Source organism: Pinus tabuliformis, chromosome 7 (assembly GCF_031772625.1).
Source record: "Pinus tabuliformis cultivar Carrire ecotype Pingquan chromosome 7, CPIR1, whole genome shotgun sequence".
Lineage (NCBI taxonomy): Eukaryota > Viridiplantae > Streptophyta > Pinopsida > Pinales > Pinaceae > Pinus > Pinus tabuliformis.
In genome coordinates this window covers 1761106437-1761125419 of record NC_142293.1, presented here as the reverse complement: position 1 = coordinate 1761125419, position 18983 = coordinate 1761106437, and the positions used below count along the sequence as shown (strand labels likewise).

The following is an 18983-nucleotide window of genomic DNA, read 5'->3' as shown; positions in this document are numbered from 1 at the left end:
TTGCTGGATATCGTTTGGTCATTCTAAGAGCATTGTGATTTAGCTGATGATAGATGATTGCTGTTCATGGTCCATATTTTTATATCATTTAACAAGTAATCGTTTTAACCACAATCTCTTAAGGCACTGGTCTGCTAAATTAATCAAATCCATCTAGTGCTGTTCATATCGTATCTCGTGTCTCCCAACCAACTGGTCGACAGTTGGTCGCATCATCTCACAGGGACTACCCCCCTTAGCCGCGGGAGACAGGCTTAAACGGAGGGATCGGGGATCAGAGTGACAGCCCCCGGTCTGAGCGTTGTCGTGTCAATCCGCACGACAACAGCGCAGTTGTGTCAGCTCTCCGAAATGAGCCTCTAAATCCCTCTGATCAAATCGCTCCACCACCCTCCAAGTGAAATCCTCATAAGAAACTATCTGGGCATGCCCAAAGGTGCTCAAGCCATGAAACCACCAATCATGGGCTTCCCCCTCCAGGTGCAGCGTGGCCATCTTAATGGCTTCCTGCTCTGACATCCGATTGAGTTGAAAGTATGTGTCCATCTTTTCAACCCAAGCCTTGGCCGTGCACTTGGCAGTGCCAACAAAAGTAGGGAAAAACATCCTCCCTATGGTTCTTTGCAACTCATAGTTCTGGGTCCCTTGGCCTCCATAGCCCTTGTTCTTCTTACTCTGCTTGAGCTTGCAGTAATCTCTGAAGGAGAGGGCTTCTTTGAAGTCTTCATCCATAGACTGCCGCTCTCTGAAGTAATCCCCCATTTGAGGAGGTTGCTCCTCCCTTGCAGGCTCAATTTATGCCACTAGCACGAAAGAAAGTAGTGTACACCAAGTCGGCACACTGACTGAAGGGCGTTGCGGTGCTGGTGAGAGGTGATCGAATGGTTGAGAGGCCCTGGAAGTTTCTCCACATAGAAACCCTCTGGGTGTGATCCATTCTCTATTTTGTGACTTGATCTCCTCCAGCATGTCTTTCTGTCCCTTGGCCAAGACATTCAAGGCCCTCAAGAGGCTATCAAAAGCCATCTCCTCCCTGTTCATGGGCTCTGTCATTTCTCCCTCTCTAGCCACTGCTTTCCCCTGTCCTTTGTGTCTGGAGTAATTTCTAACTCCCTTTTTCTGCTCCTGTACCTCTGCCTATAGTAGGTGATGTTCTGATGGTCCCCTTCTCTCATAGGAGACAATCCGCACAGTTGAGCCAAGAACTAGGCTCTGATACCACTGTAATGTTCCTAAGTAGGAATGCAAGTGATATTAAGCAAATAAATTTTCCAGCAGAATATAAAAATGAAACGCACATTAAACATCCATGAAAATGTTGCAAATAAGGAACTGTTGAGCCATATTATTAAAAATATGCAGGCTGTTGACCACTACTGGTCAACTGCCCATGCAGTGCACCGCCTTTCTGTTGGCAGAGAAGGGTAGCTCTTGAGCGACGTGTCCGTCCCAGCCTACAGTCATCAACAGCTTGATCATTTTTGTTGTAAACCCAGTCTGCATTTATGAATTGTAAATAATCTAAGCAGATCAGAGTCATGTATGTAAAATTGCCTAGGTGGACCTAACTTTCTAATGATGATCTGCGTCCCGGGAGGTTTTTAGTCTCACCGATCCATGGATCGGCAGAGTTTTCCTTCAAACCCGACCCCAAAGCCGGGATGCATTTTGTTATTAGGACTTTAGGAGAATCCTAGCATGCTAATCTGCTAGATTATAGCTGTGTCGCAGAACTGGGTGTTCTATGAGGGTCTGTATTAAGTGGATTCATCCCTTTGAGATGTAAATTGTAAAAATCATGATGAAATGTGTCTTGAGGGTTGAAAATGTTGTAAATCCCCTCATAAGTCCTAGGTCCTAGGTCCTAGGTGATGTTTCCAACAGCTTAGTTTGATGATCCATCTTAAATTGAATTAAAAATTTAAAAAATGAATAAAAATAATAAATTTAAAAAAATAAATAAAAAATAATAAATAATAAAAAATAAAAAAATAAAAAAATAAAAAAAATGAAAAAAAAGTAAAAAGCATAAAGCAAAAACCCTAAGCAATAAAATAATAATATTTTTGTGAATGCATGCAAAACTAGCCGTTGGATCATCTCCTTTATATAGGGTCTTAGGGGGTCATTTTTCATTTTTATCTGCTCTGTGACCCTGTACTGAAAGCTCTCTTGTAATCTGATTTCTGATTAATAAAGAAGACTTTGGGGTTCAAACTGGCTGGTGTTACTCTCTGGAATTGCTGTGAGATTTTTGCTTTTCTGCATGTTTTAGTTTTCAGCAGTTAAAATAGTTGTTTTTTCAGAGCATTGTGAGTACAGGTATCTTGCTCACGTGCTAGGGTTTGAATGTTGTAGGGTTTCTGGAATAATGGCAGGTATCTCCATTATTTCTTGAAATCTAGCAGCGTTTCTTGCCCTCTTTAGTGATGTTTGCTTGAGGTGTGCAGGAAACCTTTAGGTGAAGGGTATTTGTGGGCGTTTGGGGAAGTTCTGGGCTGAACCAGCCGACTCCCACAGGCTTTTCTGTGCAGAGCCCAGCTGATTGTGCCCTGGGTTAATCTTTTAAGAGTTCTATTCCCTGTTTTACATGAGAGATTTTCTTTCTGCTTACAGCAAAGTTCAAAGTTTCTAAAATTCGAAAAAAAAAAAAAAATATTACTGCAATTATTGCTAAATTTGGCTGTGCTAGAGCTATAAATCTCTGTAACTTTTGGTAAATTTTGAAGGGTTTCACTTTGAAGTTTTGCATATTAGCTGTCGGCTTTTGGTTTTTCCTTTTTTCCCTCTTGCAGAGACAAGGCCCTTTTTTTTTTTTTTCAGATCAGCAGATTCTAGTGGCAAAAGACCAGCTTAAAACGTGTTGCTGTCAAGGATATGTGGGAACTTGCGTGTCTGTGGTATAAATCAATTCATCAAGTGTTTGCAGTGCATATAATCTCCAATAGCCAGGTATGCTTTCACTTTCCCTATCGCTTGAAAATCAACTCACGTCTTTAGCTTGAATGTCAGCGTTAAACATTTCTCAGCCCGTTGTTTTTTCCTTCTGATTTGAGTTCTGCATTTAAAATTGATAGAAATGTATATGGCAGGGTATATCAAACGTAGGGCATAACTAAACGCTGCATATTTATTTTTAACAGCTCGGTCTTGTCGACTTCTGGTAGCCACTTACTCCCGCGTGTTGATTTTGTGAATGCGTTCCTTTTTTTTGGGCCTGCGGTCGTTTCCATTTAAATTTTTCGTGCCCAAGTCTCTTTACGCGTTTGAGTTTCGGATTTTGATTTGCGTCCTGGAATTTAGGCTCAATCGATTCTCAGTCTTTGATAAAAGCGAAAATCGCATTCATTTTGCTGTTGGGTTCATAAACCTGTGCATCCATCACGATTAAGCTTCAAAACTGGTTCGCATTTTTTCTTTGCATCGCTGTCATTTCCTCAAACGCATTTGAACCCGTTCACGCTTCAGATTCACGACTTTTCTTTCTGTTTGGCGTTGCTGCCGTCTTCACAAGCTTAAATCGACCTTTCTTTCAATCGCCGTCAGTGTCTCTCATTTATTTCTCTCAGAGCTAGGGTTGCTGTTATGAATCGCATTTGATTTTTCGCGTGGCCACGTCGGTGTCTATCAGTGTTAGCGTATCCATCTGCATAGTCTCAGGTGTTAAATCTTTCGTGTGGGCATAGCCGCGTTCCAGCATTGGTTCGAAAAGCCGCTCACGTGCCTGCAAAGCCCTTCCGATTTCAATATCTGCGTTTCGATTTTTATTTGCTGTAGGTGTGATGTTATACGCTGCACGATTTAGTTTTGTCATGTGCCCAGGCATTTCGATTCGAATGGGTTAATTTTGATTGTTATATATGCATGCGTGGTTTTGTTTTAGAATAGGTTTAGTTATAGTTAATTTCATTTAGATTTCCCTTTTAAATAAAATCGTATTTCATTTAGCATTAGTTTAGAGTTACCGTTTTTGATTTCATTTTAATTTAGTTTCGATTTGATTTTGTTCTTTTTAGAAAACATATATTAAAAAATAAAAAATAAAAAATAAAAGAAAAATTAGAATTTTAGATTTTAGATGTTAAATTTTAAATTTTTCTTTTAGTGTAGAAATTTTCTTTTAAAAAAAAAAAAAATAATAATAAATTCTGAAAAGCATAATAAATTTCTTTTTTTGTGGAGAATTACTTTTACCTCCTTCAGTTGTTTATCATTGTATATCTTTCATGCTGAGACTTGAACACAGAATAGATATCTGGTTTCACTGTTGTTTAAAGCAATTTATTTCTCTTAGTTTGTTGGATATCGTTATTTGAAGAGCATTGTGATTTTATTGCTCTCTTTATCTGATGATTGCTGTCCGTGGTTCATGTTCTTATATCATCTAGCTAGTAATCATTTAGATCTCTTAAGGCACTGGTCTGCTCAATTCATCAAATCATTTTAGTGCTTATTTTAATCGTGCATCTCGTCTCCCAGCCCAACTGTTTGGCAGTTGGCCTTCATCTTTTCCCAGGGACTACCCCCCTTAGCCGTAGGAGATAGGCTTAAACGGAGGGATCGGGGATCAGAGTGACAGCCCCCGGTCTGAGCGTTGTCGTGTCAATCCGCGCGACAACATTTTTTGGCGCCGTTGCCGGGGACAGAGTTTTTCTGTCCTTGGTCCTTGTTTTTCAAGCTTTGTTGTGCTTAACTTCTTGTTCAAGTGGCGACTCCACTTCCCATATTATCTGCAAGAGTGTACACTAGAAGACATCCAGGCAGTCTGTGCAACCCCACTCCGGATCCTGAAAAGGTTTACAGGGTGCGATCACACAAACTCGCTTCTCGTGCACTCCTTACAAATCTTGGACAAGAAGCCCTTTCTGACGTTCATCTGCTCTTTAGGGGTCAAGTTAGGCGCAACACCATGAGTTTGTTGGGCCCTTGTGATTTTTCTAACATTCCTGGAGCCCCCAATGATATTCCATCTGTTGGGATAGACAAATTGCCTAGCTTTCATGGAGATAATGCCATTACTGTTAATTCCCATTTGCGAGATTTCAACATATGGATGGCTAAGTATGCTAGATCTCCTGATTTTGATCATGAAGATGTCAGGATGACCCTTTTTATCTTGACTCTAGGAGGTGATGCTCATGACTGGTTTATAGAAAAACCTCCTAATTCTTTTGACTCTTTACAATCAATCATTAATTCATTTAGAGAAAAATATGGAGATAAGAGAGAGGGACGACATCTTGTAAGAGCTCTTACTATGATGAGAAAGAGAGAAGACGAAACTGTTGAGGAATTTAATAGAAGGTTTAATGGTATTATTAGAGAATTACCTCAAGACTATAAACCTTCAGATAAAACTCTCCAAGATTTTTATATTGATGCCTTTGGTCCTGAACCATCTTATGAGTTAAGGCGTGCTAAACTTACTGATTATCGAGCTTGCCAAACCTTAGCTGTAGAACTTGAGAAGGACAAGGCAGCGTCGGGGAAGTCTGAAATCCCAGGCTTTGATAGGGCTGCTACGAAACTAAAGGAACCTAAGGGAAAAGCAGCCCAGGAGCCAGAAAGTGAGCTTGTTCTTAAATTGCTTCAAAAAATTGAAACTATGGAAATCAATCATAATAAGGAGATAAACACTTTGCAGAATAGGTTAATTCAAATGGAAAGAGCGCAACCGCAAAATTTTCAGCCTCGAAATAATAATAACAGAAATAGTAACTGGCAAAGAAAGGGTCAATCTAGTGAGCAGAGGCCCCCTAATCCGCTTACCAATCTGGTGGATAATGCTCCTCCTTACTGTCGTGCTTGTGCTGATTTTCACAAAGAGTCATCTTGTCCCATTATCAGAAGACTTTTCGATAATGGAATGTTTGGGAAAGGTGAGCAAATAAACGTAGTAGGGAGCAAGTTTCCTTTGCCCATGAATGATTGGATAGAGGTTAAGGAAAGGAGCTATGATGTTGTGAATCCTGAATCTGCTTTGGGTATAAATAACCTCGAAAACGAAGATGACATTTTGGCCAGGTTATATGGTGAGAAACCCTCTCCTGAGAAAATTCTGGAAATTGCTAGAGATAAGGGTTTAACATACCAGAGAAGGGATAAAGATCAGAGCGGGAATCAAATTCCTCCTCGAACTTTAAACCCTGGTATAAACTCTGGAATAGATGTCGATTTGGGGAGTTGGTTTAATAATGCTAAAATCTGGGTTCCCGTGTCTGAAATCGCTAAGATCCCTTCCCAAAGGGAGAAGTTACTAAAAGCAATTCAGGGTCCTCAAGTCAACGCTTCTCAGCAGAAGATTCGTGAGGTTGACTATCATGATGCTCCTATTTATCTGCAAAGCGTAGATGCTGATAACAAGGATCATCAACCCTTCTTTATCACCTTATTAGTCAATGGGTATAAATTGAATAACTGCATGTTGGATTCAGCCGCATCTGCTTGTGTTATGACTAAAAGGGTTATGGAACAGCTTAACTTAAGAGTTTCCAGACCCTACTATAATATATGCGCCATGGATTCTAAGAAGATCGAAGTACATGGTTTAATCAAGGATTTGCAAGTTCATCTTTCGGTCTACCCAGACATCATGGTGGTTATGGATATTGTTGTCGTTGATGTACCTGATGCTTGGGGTATGCTGTTATCTAGAAAGTGGGCCTCTGATCTAGGGGGAAGCATTCAGATGAATTGGTCATATGCTATGATTCCTTCTCCTAGCGGTGACGGTTTCGTTAGACTAAATAGAGAGCCTGAGAGGAAATTTCATGTTGAAAATCCTAAAAAGCCTCATAACGAAATAATTAGAGAGCAATCTGACATCGGGAACTATGCTATCCTGTCTAACTTCATAACTCCTCCCGATGAAAAGGTCAAAAGTCTTAAAGATGAAGTCTGGTATATGTATTTCGATGGTGCGTTCTCTAGTCATGGTAAGGGTGCTGGAATTGTGCTTAAGTCCCCCCTTGGTCACCAATTCAAGTTTGCCTATCGTCTAGAATTTGAAGCAACCAACAATGTCGCTGAGTATGAAGCCATATTGTTGGGCCTTGAATTGGCCAAAGCCTTGAAGATTAAGTTGCTTAGCATAAAGGGGGATTCCGATCTGGTTATCATGCAGCTTAAGAACAAATTCACATGTAGAAATCAGAGATTAAGAAACTATCGGAATGCTGTGTGGGATACTATGGAGCACTTCGATGCCCTTAACCTTGAAGCAATTCCTAGAGAACTAAATAGTTCGGCAGATGAACTTGCCGTAGCTGCTACCACTTTCCAGTTGTCTGATGAGTTAATTAACGATAAAATTAAAATGGAGGTAATATTCAGACCATCTGTCCCAGACAACTCAGAGCATTGGCAAGTTTTTAATGATGAAAAGCAAGTCGTTCGTTTTCTCAATAGTTTAGACGAGTTTGAGGATTTCCGATTAGTTTCTGACGAGGATGGGTCTTTAGATCATAGACATATCATAAATCCCACTCCTAGAAATGTGGTTGCCTTAGAGCAACATTTTGATCGGCATGATGCCACGAAGCTGAGAGAAGAAGACAAGTTGGACCCAGGCGAGTACCTTGAAGTTAACATTGGTACTTTTGAAAATCCGAAAATGGTTAAAATCGGTAAAGGTACTAGTCTGGAGGAAAGGAAAAAGTTAATTGATTTACTTCGTGAATATCGAGATGTTTTGGCTTTTTCCTATGATGAGTTGAAGGGCTATAGGGAAGATATTATGGAGCATACTATTCCCTTAAAAGACGAAAATGCTAAACCTTTTCGGCAGAAACTTAGGCAGATTAATCCTAAGTTAGCCCCCCTGGTCCAAAAAGAGCTTGCGAAGATGCTTGCAGCAGGGATCATCGCTCAAACTAGGCATTCGACATGGTGTTCGAATTTAGTGATTGTCAGGAAGAAGAATGGTACAATAAGACTTTGTGTCGATTTTAGAAACCTTAATCTAGCGTGCAAGAAGGATAATTACCCTTTGCCAAAAATGGAAACTTTGTTGCAAAGAGTAACTGGGTCTGGAATGATGTCATTGCTAGACGGTTTTTCTGGGTATAATCAAGTTTGGGTTAAAAAGGAAGATCGACACAAGACCACGTTCACAACACCATGGGGCACTTTTGAATACATCAGAATGCCATTTGGGTTAACAAACGCTGGAGCTACTTTCCAGAGGGCCATGGACTATGCCTTCAAAGGGTTAATCGGGAAAATTATCGAAATATATCAAGATGATCTTACTGTTTTCTCTAAAGATGGTATCAGTCATATAGATCATCTTAGGCAAGTTTTCGATAGATGTAGAGAATATGGAATTTCTTTGAATCCGGCTAAATCTGTCTTTGGGGTAACTGAAGGGAAACTTCTGGGTCATATCATTTCTAAGGAAGGAGTCAAGGTCGATCCTGAACGAGTTGAAGCAATTCAAAAGATTCCTCTCCCGCATAACCTCAAGTCCCTTCAGTCTTTCCTTGGAAAGATAAATTTTATTAGGAGATTTATCCCGAATTATGCGGAAATAGCTAAGCCCATTCAAAGTCTTCTGAAGAAAGATGTGAAATTTGTCTGGCAGGAAGAGGGCAAAAGGGCTTTCCAAGAAATCAAGTCTGCTATCGCGAAAGCTCCTGTCCTTGTTAGTCCTGATTACTCCAAAGATTTCATGATTTTTTCTTTCGCTTCTGAGGATACCATTGCCGGTGTCTTGCTTCAAAAGAATAAAGATGGTCATGAGCAGCCTATCGCTTTCATGAGTAGAGCACTTCAAAACTCCGAATTGAAGTACAATACCATGGAAAAGCAGGCTTATGCCCTGGTCAAGTCTCTTAAGCATTTTAAAACTTATGTGGGTTATTCTAAGATCATCGCTTTCATCCCACATTTTGCTGTTAAAGACATACTAACTCAAACTGATTGCTTAGGGACTCGTGTTAGGTGGGTTACTAAGATACAGGAGTATGATTTAGAGATTAGACCCACTAAGCTGATCAAAGGCCAAGGTTTAGCTCAAATGTTAGCTGAAAGTAATGAAAAGACTCTTGGTTTGTTCTGCCTTGACGATCTATCTTCCCCAGAATTAAGAAGGTTAGCTGAGCATGAATGGTATAAGGACATAGTTTACTACTTAACAAACCTTGCATGTCCTAACCACTTAGTCGCTCATAAGAAAAGGGCTCTTAGACTAAAAGCCACTAAGTACTGCCTTATGAAGGATGGCCTTGGATGGAGAAATCCAGAGGGCATACTGCTTAGGTGTGTTGACGATGTTGAGTCCAAAAGATTAATCTCCGAATTTCATTCAGGATTTTGTGGTGGTCATTATGCCGCTAGAACTACTGCCCACAAAATCCTGAGAGCTGGCTATTATTGGCCTTCGGTTTTTTCTGATGTGCACAAGTATGTTAGAACGTGTCAAGCCTGTCAACTGTTCACTGGGAAACAGAAGCTTGCTGCCCTTCCTCTACAACCTGTTATTGTAGAGGCACCTTTTCAGCATTGGGGTCTGGACTTCATAGGGAAGTTCCATGAAAATTCTAGCAATGGCTACTCTTGGATTTTGACTGCTACTGATTATTTCACTAAATGGGTCGAAGCCATTCCTGCTAAGAATGCCACTGAAAAGGTGATTATGGATTTCATTGAGAATAATATCATTACTAGATTTGGTGTCCCCGCTAAGATCACTACTGACAATGCCAAGGCTTTCAGTTCTTCAGAGTTTACTTCTTTTTGTTTCAAATATGGCATTGTCTTATCTCATTCGTCGAATTACTATCCTCAGGGTAATGGTTTGGCTGAATCAAGTAATAAAAATCTCATAACCATTATCAAGAAAATAGTAGGAGATAACAAGAAGTCTTGGGACAGCAAAATCAAGTATGCTTTGTGGGCAGACAGAATTACTACGAAGAAATCTACTGGTAAATCTCCCTTTGAATTGGTTTATGGCTTGGATGTTACCTTACCTGTGCACCTAAAATTGCCAGCCTATCAGCTTCTCCAAAATTTTTCCACTGATAAAGATGTTGTTCAGAATAGGATAGATCAGATTGTGGAATTAGATGAGATTCGTCGGATAGCTTTTGAAACTACATGTAAAAATCAATCTAATATTAAGAAAAGCTTTGATAAATGCTCTAGATCTAGATCTTTGCAGGTTGGAGATATGGTTTTACTTTGGGATCGCAAAAATGAAAAACCAGGAAAGCATAAAAAGTTTGACAGCTTGTGGCTGGGACCATACATCATTAGAGATATAGCTGGGCCAAACTCATTCTACTTGAGCAGATTGGATGGCGAACCACTTGATCTACCAGTGAACGGCCAAATGCTCAAGCTGTTCTTCAGAGATGATATCTGATGCCATGGGGCATCTTTTGTATTGTATTTCTATCCCTACTCCTTGTCTTTTCAGCATTTTATTTCTGTTTTAGGATTAGATTTACTTTTCATGTTATTAGTTAGTCAATAAATGAGGAGCTTTAATCTTTCCTGTGCTTAATGTATATGATGATTTTGGAATGGACGCTACTTATTTTATTTGTGTGTTGTATGGATGCAGATTCTGGATTCTCACATTCCTACCAGTGCAGCAACGTGTCCCCAAGTAGAGCCAGATGTTGACCACTACTGGTCAACTGCCCATGCAGTGCACCGCCTTTCTGTTGGCAGAGAAGGGTAGCTCTTGAGCGACGTGTCCGTCCCAGCCTACAGTCATCAACAGCTTGATCATTTTTGTTGTAAACCCAGTCTGCATTTATGAATTGTAAATAATCTAAGCAGATCAGAGTCATGTATGTAAAATTGCCTAGGTGGACCTAACTTTCTAATGATGATCTGCGTCCCGGGAGGTTTTTAGTCTCACCGATCCATGGATCGGCAGAGTTTTCCTTCAAACCCGACCCCAAAGCCGGGATGCATTTTGTTATTAGGACTTTAGGAGAATCCTAGCATGTTAATCTGCTAGATTATAGCTGTGTCGCAGAACTGGGTGTTCTATGAGGGTCTGTATTAAGTGGATTCATCCCTTTGAGATGTAAATTGTAAAAATCATGATGAAATGTGTCTTGAGGGTTGAAAATGTTGTAAATCCCCTCATAAGTCCTAGGTCCTAGGTCCTAGGTGATGTTTCCAACGGCTTAGTTTGATGATCCATCTTAAATTGAATTAAAAATTTAAAAAATGAATAAAAATAATAAATTTAAAAAAATAAATAATAAATAATAAATAATAAAAAATAAAAAAATAAAAAAATAAAAAAAATGAAAAAAAAGTAAAAAGCATAAAGCAAAAACCCTAAGCAATAAAATAATAATATTTTTGTGAATGCATGCAAAACTAGCCGTTGGATCATCTCCTTTATATAGGGTCTTAGGGGGTCATTTTTCAGTTTTATCTGATCTGTGAGTCTGTACTGAAAGCTCTCTTGTAATCTGATTTCTGATTAATAAAGAAGACTTTGGGGTTCAAACTGGCTGGTGTTACTCTCTGGAATTGCTGTGAGATTTTTGCTTTTCTGCATGTTTTAGTTTTCAGCAGTTAAAATAGCTGTTTTTTCAAAGCATTGTGAGTACAGGTATCTTGCTCACGTGCTAGGGTTTGAATGTTGTAGGGTTTCTGGAATAATGGCAGGTATCTCCATTATTTCTTGAAATCTAGCAGCATTTCTTGCCCTCTTTGCTGATGTTTGCTTGAGGTGTGCAGGAAACCTTTAGGTGAAGGGTATTTGTGGGCGTTTGGGGAAGTTCTGGGCTGAACCAGCCGACTCCCACAGGCTTTTCTGTGCAGAGCCCAGCTGATTGTGCCCTGGGTTAATCTTTTAAGAGTTCTATTCCCTGTTTTACATGAGAGATTTTCTTTCTGCTTACAGCAAAGTTCAAAGTTTCTAAAATTCGAAAAAAAAAAAAAATATTACTGCAATTATTGCTAAATTTGGCTGTGCTAGAGCTATAAATCTCTGTAACTTTTGGTAAATTTTGAAGGGTTTCACTTTGAAGTTTTGCATATTAGCTGTCGGCTTTTGGTTTTTCCTTTTTTCCCTCTTGCAGAGACAAGGCCCTTTTTTTTTTTTTTTTTCAGATCAGCAGATTCTAGTGGCAAAAGACCAGCTTAAAACGTGTTGCTGTCAAGGATATCTAGGAACTTGCGTGTCTGTGGTATAAATCAATTCATCAAGTGTTTGCAGTGCGTATAATCTCCAATAGCCAGGTACGCTTTCACTTTCCCTATCGCTTGAAAATCAACTCACGTCTTTAGCTTGAATGTCAGCGTTAAACATTTCTCAGCCCGTTGTTTTTTCCTTCTGATTTGAGTTCTGCATTTAAAATTGATAGAAATGTATATGGCAGGGTATATCAAATGTAGGGCATAACTAAACGCTGCATATTTATTTTTAACAGCTCGGTCTTGTCGACTTTTGGTAGCCACTTACTCCCGCGTGTTGATTTTGTGAATGCTTTCCTTTTTTTTTGGGCCTGCGGTCGTTTCCATTTAAATTTTTCGTGCCCAAGTCTCTTTACGCGTTTGAGTTTCGGATTTTGATTTGCGTCCTGGAATTTAGGCTCAATCGATTCTCAGTCTTTGATAAAAGCGAAAATCGCATTCATTTTGCTGTTGGGTTCATAAACCTGTGCATCCATCACGATTAAGCTTCAAAACTGGTTCGCATTTTTTCTTTGCATCGCTGTCATTTCCTCAAACGCATTTGAGCCCGTTCACGCTTCAGATTCACGACTTTTCTTTCTGTTTGGCGTTGCTGCCGTCTTCACAAGCTTAAATAGACCTTTCTTTCAATCGTCGTCAGTGTCTCTCGTTTATTTCTCTCAGAGCTAGGGTTGCTGTTATGAATCGCATTTGATTTTTCGCGTGGCCACGTCGGTGTCTATCAGTGTTAGCGTATCCATCTGCATAGTCTCAGGTGTTAAATCTTTCGTGTGGGCATAGCTGCGTTCCAGCATTGGTTCGAAAAGCCGCTCACGTGCCTGCAAAGCCCTTCCGATTTCAATATCTGCGTTTCGATTTTTATTTGCTGTAGGTGTGATGTTATACGCTGCACGATTTAGTTTTGTCATGTGCCCAGGCATTTCGATTCGAATGGGTTAATTTTGATTGTTATATATGCATGCGTGGTTTTGTTTTAGAATAGGTTTAGTTATAGTTAATTTCATTTAGATTTCCCTTTTAAATAAAATCGTATTTCATTTAGCATTAGTTTAGAGTTACCGTTTTTGATTTCATTTTAATTTAGTTTCGATTTGATTTTGTTCTTTTTAGAAAACATATATTAAAAAAAAAAATAAAAAAAAAAATTAGAATTTTAGATTTTAGATTTTAAATTTTAAATTTTTCTTTTAGTGTAGAAATTTTCTTTAAAAAAAAAAAAAAAAAAAAAAAAAAAAAAAAAATTCTGAAAAGCATAATAAATTTCTTTTTTTGTGGAGAATTACTTTTACCTCCTTCAGTTGTTTATCATTGTATATCTTTCATGCTGAGACTTGAACACAGAATAGATATCTGGTTTCACTGTTGTTTAAAGCAATTTATTTCTCTTAGTTTGCTGGATATCGTTATTTGAAGAGCGTTGTGATTTTATTGCTCTCTTTATCTGATGATTGTTGTCCGTGGTTCATGTTCTTATATCATCTAGCTAGTAATCATTTAGATCTCTTAAGGCACTGGTCTGCTCAATTCATCAAATCATTTTAGTGCTTATTTCAATCGTGCATCTCGTCTCCCAGCCCAACTGTTTGGCAGTTGGCCTTCATCTTTTCCCAGGGACTACCCCCCTTAGCCGTAGGAGATAGGCTTAAACGGAGGGATCGGGGATCAGAGTGGCAGCCCCCGGTCTGAGCGTTGTCGTGTCAATCCGCGCGACAACACAGGCTACATACAATATATCTTGGAATGGTGCACCTGGGCTTGTCCCAGTGAATAAGCAAGACCAACCCTAGGTGGGAAAATGGCTGAGATGAAGGCTGCCCAACTACTGCACCACTCTGCACTGCGTTGCCCCAGTAAACTGTTGCACTGCTAAACTTTGACTAGCTAGAAAGTGCTCAAAAACTACCCAAAAAATTGTGTTCTTTTAACCCTGGACTCCTTGGACAAAACCGAGAAAAACCCAGAAGGGAATTTAGTTGGTTTTGACTTCAGATTTTCAACCCCCTTGGAGCCTCTCCCCAACTATGGCTGCCAATTTCGACCTACAGGAAACTGCCTACAAATCCCTCTGCAAACTCCTCCAAAATGTTGGATTTACCTATGCTATCCAACTCCTAACTCCCCGGATGGCTCTTGGCCAAGATCAATTGCTCCCCAAGTCCCCACGAATTGTTGTTGGATGGCCTCTACGCTATCCCTCTGCTCAGAAATGCGACTAACTGATGTGTTGGTCCAGCTAGTTGCAAACTCCAGCGAAAATGCCTACACTATGCTGCCTCCTCAGTTCTCGGATCTCCCAACAAGAAATGAATCCCCTTGCTGGCCTCCAACTCCTCCTGCGTGTTTTCTGGCTGCCCAGGAATACGCAGTTCCTTCTCTGCGCTGATGACTGAAGTGTGTTGTTGTCCCTAACTCCCTGAAACTCCTGTAGAACAACCTCCCTAGCGCAGGCACAAATGGTCCCCCGAAGTAGAGGTTGAATTTCCCGCGTGAAAGATTTGTGGCTAAACAGTCAGTAGACTTGATAAGCAGCAAAGTGTACAAGTGATTGTTTGTTTGCAAATGTAGAAGATACCCCAAAATGAGAATTGATCCCTCCTTACATTCCCTTAGGCCTCCTTAGCCTCATGTGGGCCCCTCCATCCACCCATTTGATTTCCCTCCAAGCATATCAAATGGCCAAATTCGAATTCCTCATGTGGGTGGCCCCCACATTCCACTAGCTGCTAAATAAAGTCGAATTTGCCCCAAAGTTCCTAAGTCTAAGTGTGGAGTCCTCCTCCTAAGTCAAAATTGTGCCAAAAATGTGTCACTACACCCTGTGCCTAATGTTTGTGAGAAGGGACATGACACTGGCGCAAGGCCCAAAGTTTGTTGAAGACCTTACATAGTGTTGTTGGTAATGCTTGAATCCTAATGGAAACACATTAGGCCCTCACTTTTACCAATTGAGCAAACCACCATTGACAAGATGTTAGTGTCCATACATGCAAATACAAAGTATATCTCTCTCAAATTATATTGCTATATATCTAAATTCGAGGTCAGTTAAAACTGTAGAATGTAAAAGAGAAATGATCTGAAACTGACTTGAAGGTTAAGCTAACTTGTAATGCAAAGGGATATAACTTATAAGTGATCCAAAAAAATGTGAAAATTTCTAGATAGAAATCCAACTGCAATGACTGATATTATTTCTTCTACTTATTACATAAATAAGTTATTCATAGTGTTTCTACGGCAAATATCAAAATAAATTTTACTGCAACCTTCACAATTAAAATACCGCGGAAAATAAATGCAAGCAAAAATACTAGCACAAGTACAATCACAATGACTCTGCCACTGCCAACACTGCATCTGTACTACGACTGAGAAACCATCTGTTTCTGCTACTGAAACAGATTCTCTACGATACCCATCTACTCCCTAAACTGGATGAACTTAGTTCTTTTTAGAGCTTTTGTGAGTATGTTTGCTCCCTGATTTCCTTTGGAGACATACTACAATTGTACTGCCCCACGCTAAACACAATCTCTGATAAAGTGACATCTAATATCAATGTGTTTCGACCGATCATGAAATACTGGATTCTCAGAGACTTTAATAAAACTCTGATTATCACAGGGTCACCTTTATTCTTTCCCTGAACAAACTCATAGGCAGTTTTCTAAGCCGTATAGCTTTGCACGTAGTTGTGTTGGCCACCATATATTATGCTTTTGTTCAGCTTAAAGCTACTGACTTCTTCTTCCTGCAGCACCACGAGATCATTCCTGATCCAACATTGAAGCAATACCCAGAGGTACTTTTCTAGTCTACTGAACTACCTATCCAATCTGCATCTGTGAATCCATTCAATCTGACGTCATCTTCTCGGGTGTATTTCAACCCATATTCGACTATTCCACGCACATATCTAAGAGTGTGGATAGTTTTTGCCCAATGCACCCTTTCCGGTTCCACCGTGAACTGACTAAGGGTGTTGACAGCAAAGAAAATGTTTGGCCTAGTGTTCACCAGATACATGCGCGACCCAATGAGTTGTCTATACAAGATGGGGTCCGCCTCCTTGTCTCCCGATGCATCTATTTTCTTCCAGTTGGTGATCATGGGCGTAGCCATGGGCCAACAATTCTACATTCTGAATCTCTTCAAAACCTCTGTAACATATCTTCCTTGTCCAAGGAAGATCTCCCCATCATTTTGCCATACTTCCAACCCTAGAAAATAATGCATCAAACCCATATCCTTCATGTCGAATTTTGCTTCAAGATTCTTCTTGCAGTCCTTTATGAGCCTAGATGACCCTGTTCGAAACAAGTCACACATATAGTACCAGAATAAGTGGCTCATTTTCCACCATTAAATGATAGAGATTGGGATCAGCATCACTCTTGACAAATCCCAACTGCTGCAAGTAACTATCAATCCAACCATACCATGCTCTGGGTGCTTGCTTGAGCCCAAACAAAGCTTTCTTTAACCTGCATACATGAGTTCTCTTCTCATGAGTTTCAAAGCCTTCGGGTTGTTCTATATACACCTCTTCTTCTATCACCCCATTCAAGAATGTTGTCTTGACATCCATCTAGTGAATCTCCCATCCCATTTGCGCTGCTAGGGATATAACGAAACTGATAGAGGTATATATGGCTACCGGAGCAAAGGTCTCTTCATAGTCCATTCCTTTCTTTTGTGTACCCCCTTGCTGCGAACCTAGCCTTATACTTCTCTATACTGCCATCTACAGCATACTTGATCTTGTAGATCCATCTCGATCCTACAACTGATCTATCCTTTGGCCTAGGTACCACTTCCCAGGCATCATTCATCATGAAAGGAACTATACTCTTCTATCATGGCATCCACCCATACTTGGTGACGTACGGCTTCTTGAAAGCTAAAGGGTTCTTCAACCTATGCTACCAAGGCTTGGTACCTGTCAGGCTGTCTACGCTGCCTTTTCTCAGTTCTAGGAGCTCTGACAAACTCCTGTGTCCCTCAATGTCTGTCCTATTTCTCTACTGGTTCTGCCACTGGTGCTGGGAGGCTCGATCAAATCACTCTCCTATTCCTGTCATTCCACCTGTTGAGAACTACTTGGATTTCCTTCTTCTGAGGAAATATTGGCACTGGTCACTGTGTTAGTTCCAAGTGTCTGTCCTCCTGCTTGTCCTCCGTGCTGCCCCTGCTGTTGCTGGACTAAAGGAATATCTATTGACTGATCTTCTACTGGCACCTCTCAGGATTAACACTGCCATAATGTTGTGGTGTTCAAGTACGTTATTCTACTGTCATTACTATGTCTATTTTTGTTAACGTGGTATCATTAGTGAGAAACTCATTTAATAAAGAACTATGAACAAGCTACTCGACAGATAAATGTATTGAAAAGAAATGGGAGCCTATCAACCTTGGGCATGCCATATATATTATACTCAATATTTGCAATACAATGGCTGTTATTTATCTGTGCAACGTTATCTCCTATGGGGTTGATGCAAGTATTCTGTTTGATCAGTGTTAATCCACTGTGCACTCTTTTCTGTAAATATATCATTTGCCTAAACCAATTTCCAAGCTGATGACCAACCATTTTGAATACCTCCTGCAACTAGTAGACAATATTAATGCAAGAAAATATGAGGCATATAAAAATTGTTTTCTGCATTGCTAGATCTTTCAGTGATAATCATTTTAGTGCCTCAAATATCAGAATATGACCCGTTGCAGTTCTTGCCACATTTTCTACATTTATAGATAGAAACAGGTTATCGTCTAAGCAGCATGTTTTTTATACTCACACTTCTCAAACAAATGACATAGATAAATCAGAGTAACCTACATGCCAGAAGCAGAAGATCGAAGCCCACCACTGCAAAGGCTTTCTTCAATATCCCTTAGTCCAGCCTTGCGGTCAGAACGGAAACCCAAAATAGATAGCAAGCGAAGTAACTTTGGGGGTAGCATAGAGATGACAAGGCTGAAGCCACCGAAACCAAGCTTTATAGCACCGACTTCATGCTTGCTTCCAATTTTCTGAAAGTGACAACGAAAAGAAATATCTGAATATCATATTGATTTCCACTGAAAATTTCAACTGTTTTAGACTAGTACGGACATCAACAAAATTGAAGATATACACAGATATATGCATACTTCATGTGTCTTCGTTCCTACAAAACAACAAACTATATTGTCATATGAAATATTTTCCAAACAAAGAGCAGAGCCCTAAATCACCTAGATCCTTTTTGTGCTCAAACTTGGCAGCACAACAATGAAATTCGAAATAAATAAATAAGCAACACAACAAGAGTAAAATTTGCCATTAAGTTTGCAAATGTTAATTAAGTGAATTTGTTATAGCTTTTGGAAAACATGTTAAAACATCACATATTTTCCACAAAGATGTCATACATACATACATATAGATAGATAGATAGATTTCACAATTAGGCTGAGCCTGAGTCATGGCCAGCCCCAATTTTGAATGGAATAATGATCTACCCACCAGTTAGATGCTATCACCAGGATTGTGTGAAGCTTGGACACCCCTAATTCCGCCAAAGGTGGCTTCCACTCTCAACCCCTCCCCATAGACAGAGAGAGATTTGAGCGTGCCTGTGCGTTTCTTTATTAATTGAGTGGGCCTAATGGTTAAGAACATGTGCTTCCCCATAAGAGGTTACAAGTTCAAATCCAAAGGGGGGTAGAGGATGTACACCTTTGTAGACTTTAATAGGCAAATCGTTGCGAGGAGGTGGGTCCCTTGTCCCACAAACAAGGGGGTCTCATACACCAATCTGGTGTCT

The 18983-nt window shown here is 39.9% G+C and overlaps 1 protein-coding gene across 1 annotated transcript in view; it reads right to left on the bottom strand.

Annotated features, from left to right (window-relative positions):
• LOC149255392 (uncharacterized) overlaps positions 1 to 18983 on the bottom strand; it is a 225397-nt gene that overhangs the window by 53014 nt on the left and 153400 nt on the right. The window contains exon 6 of the mRNA XM_089455023.1: positions 18014 to 18207. Within this exon, the coding sequence (XP_089311149.1) occupies positions 18014 to 18207 (194 nt within the window). The remainder of the gene's footprint in view (positions 1 to 18013; positions 18208 to 18983) is intronic.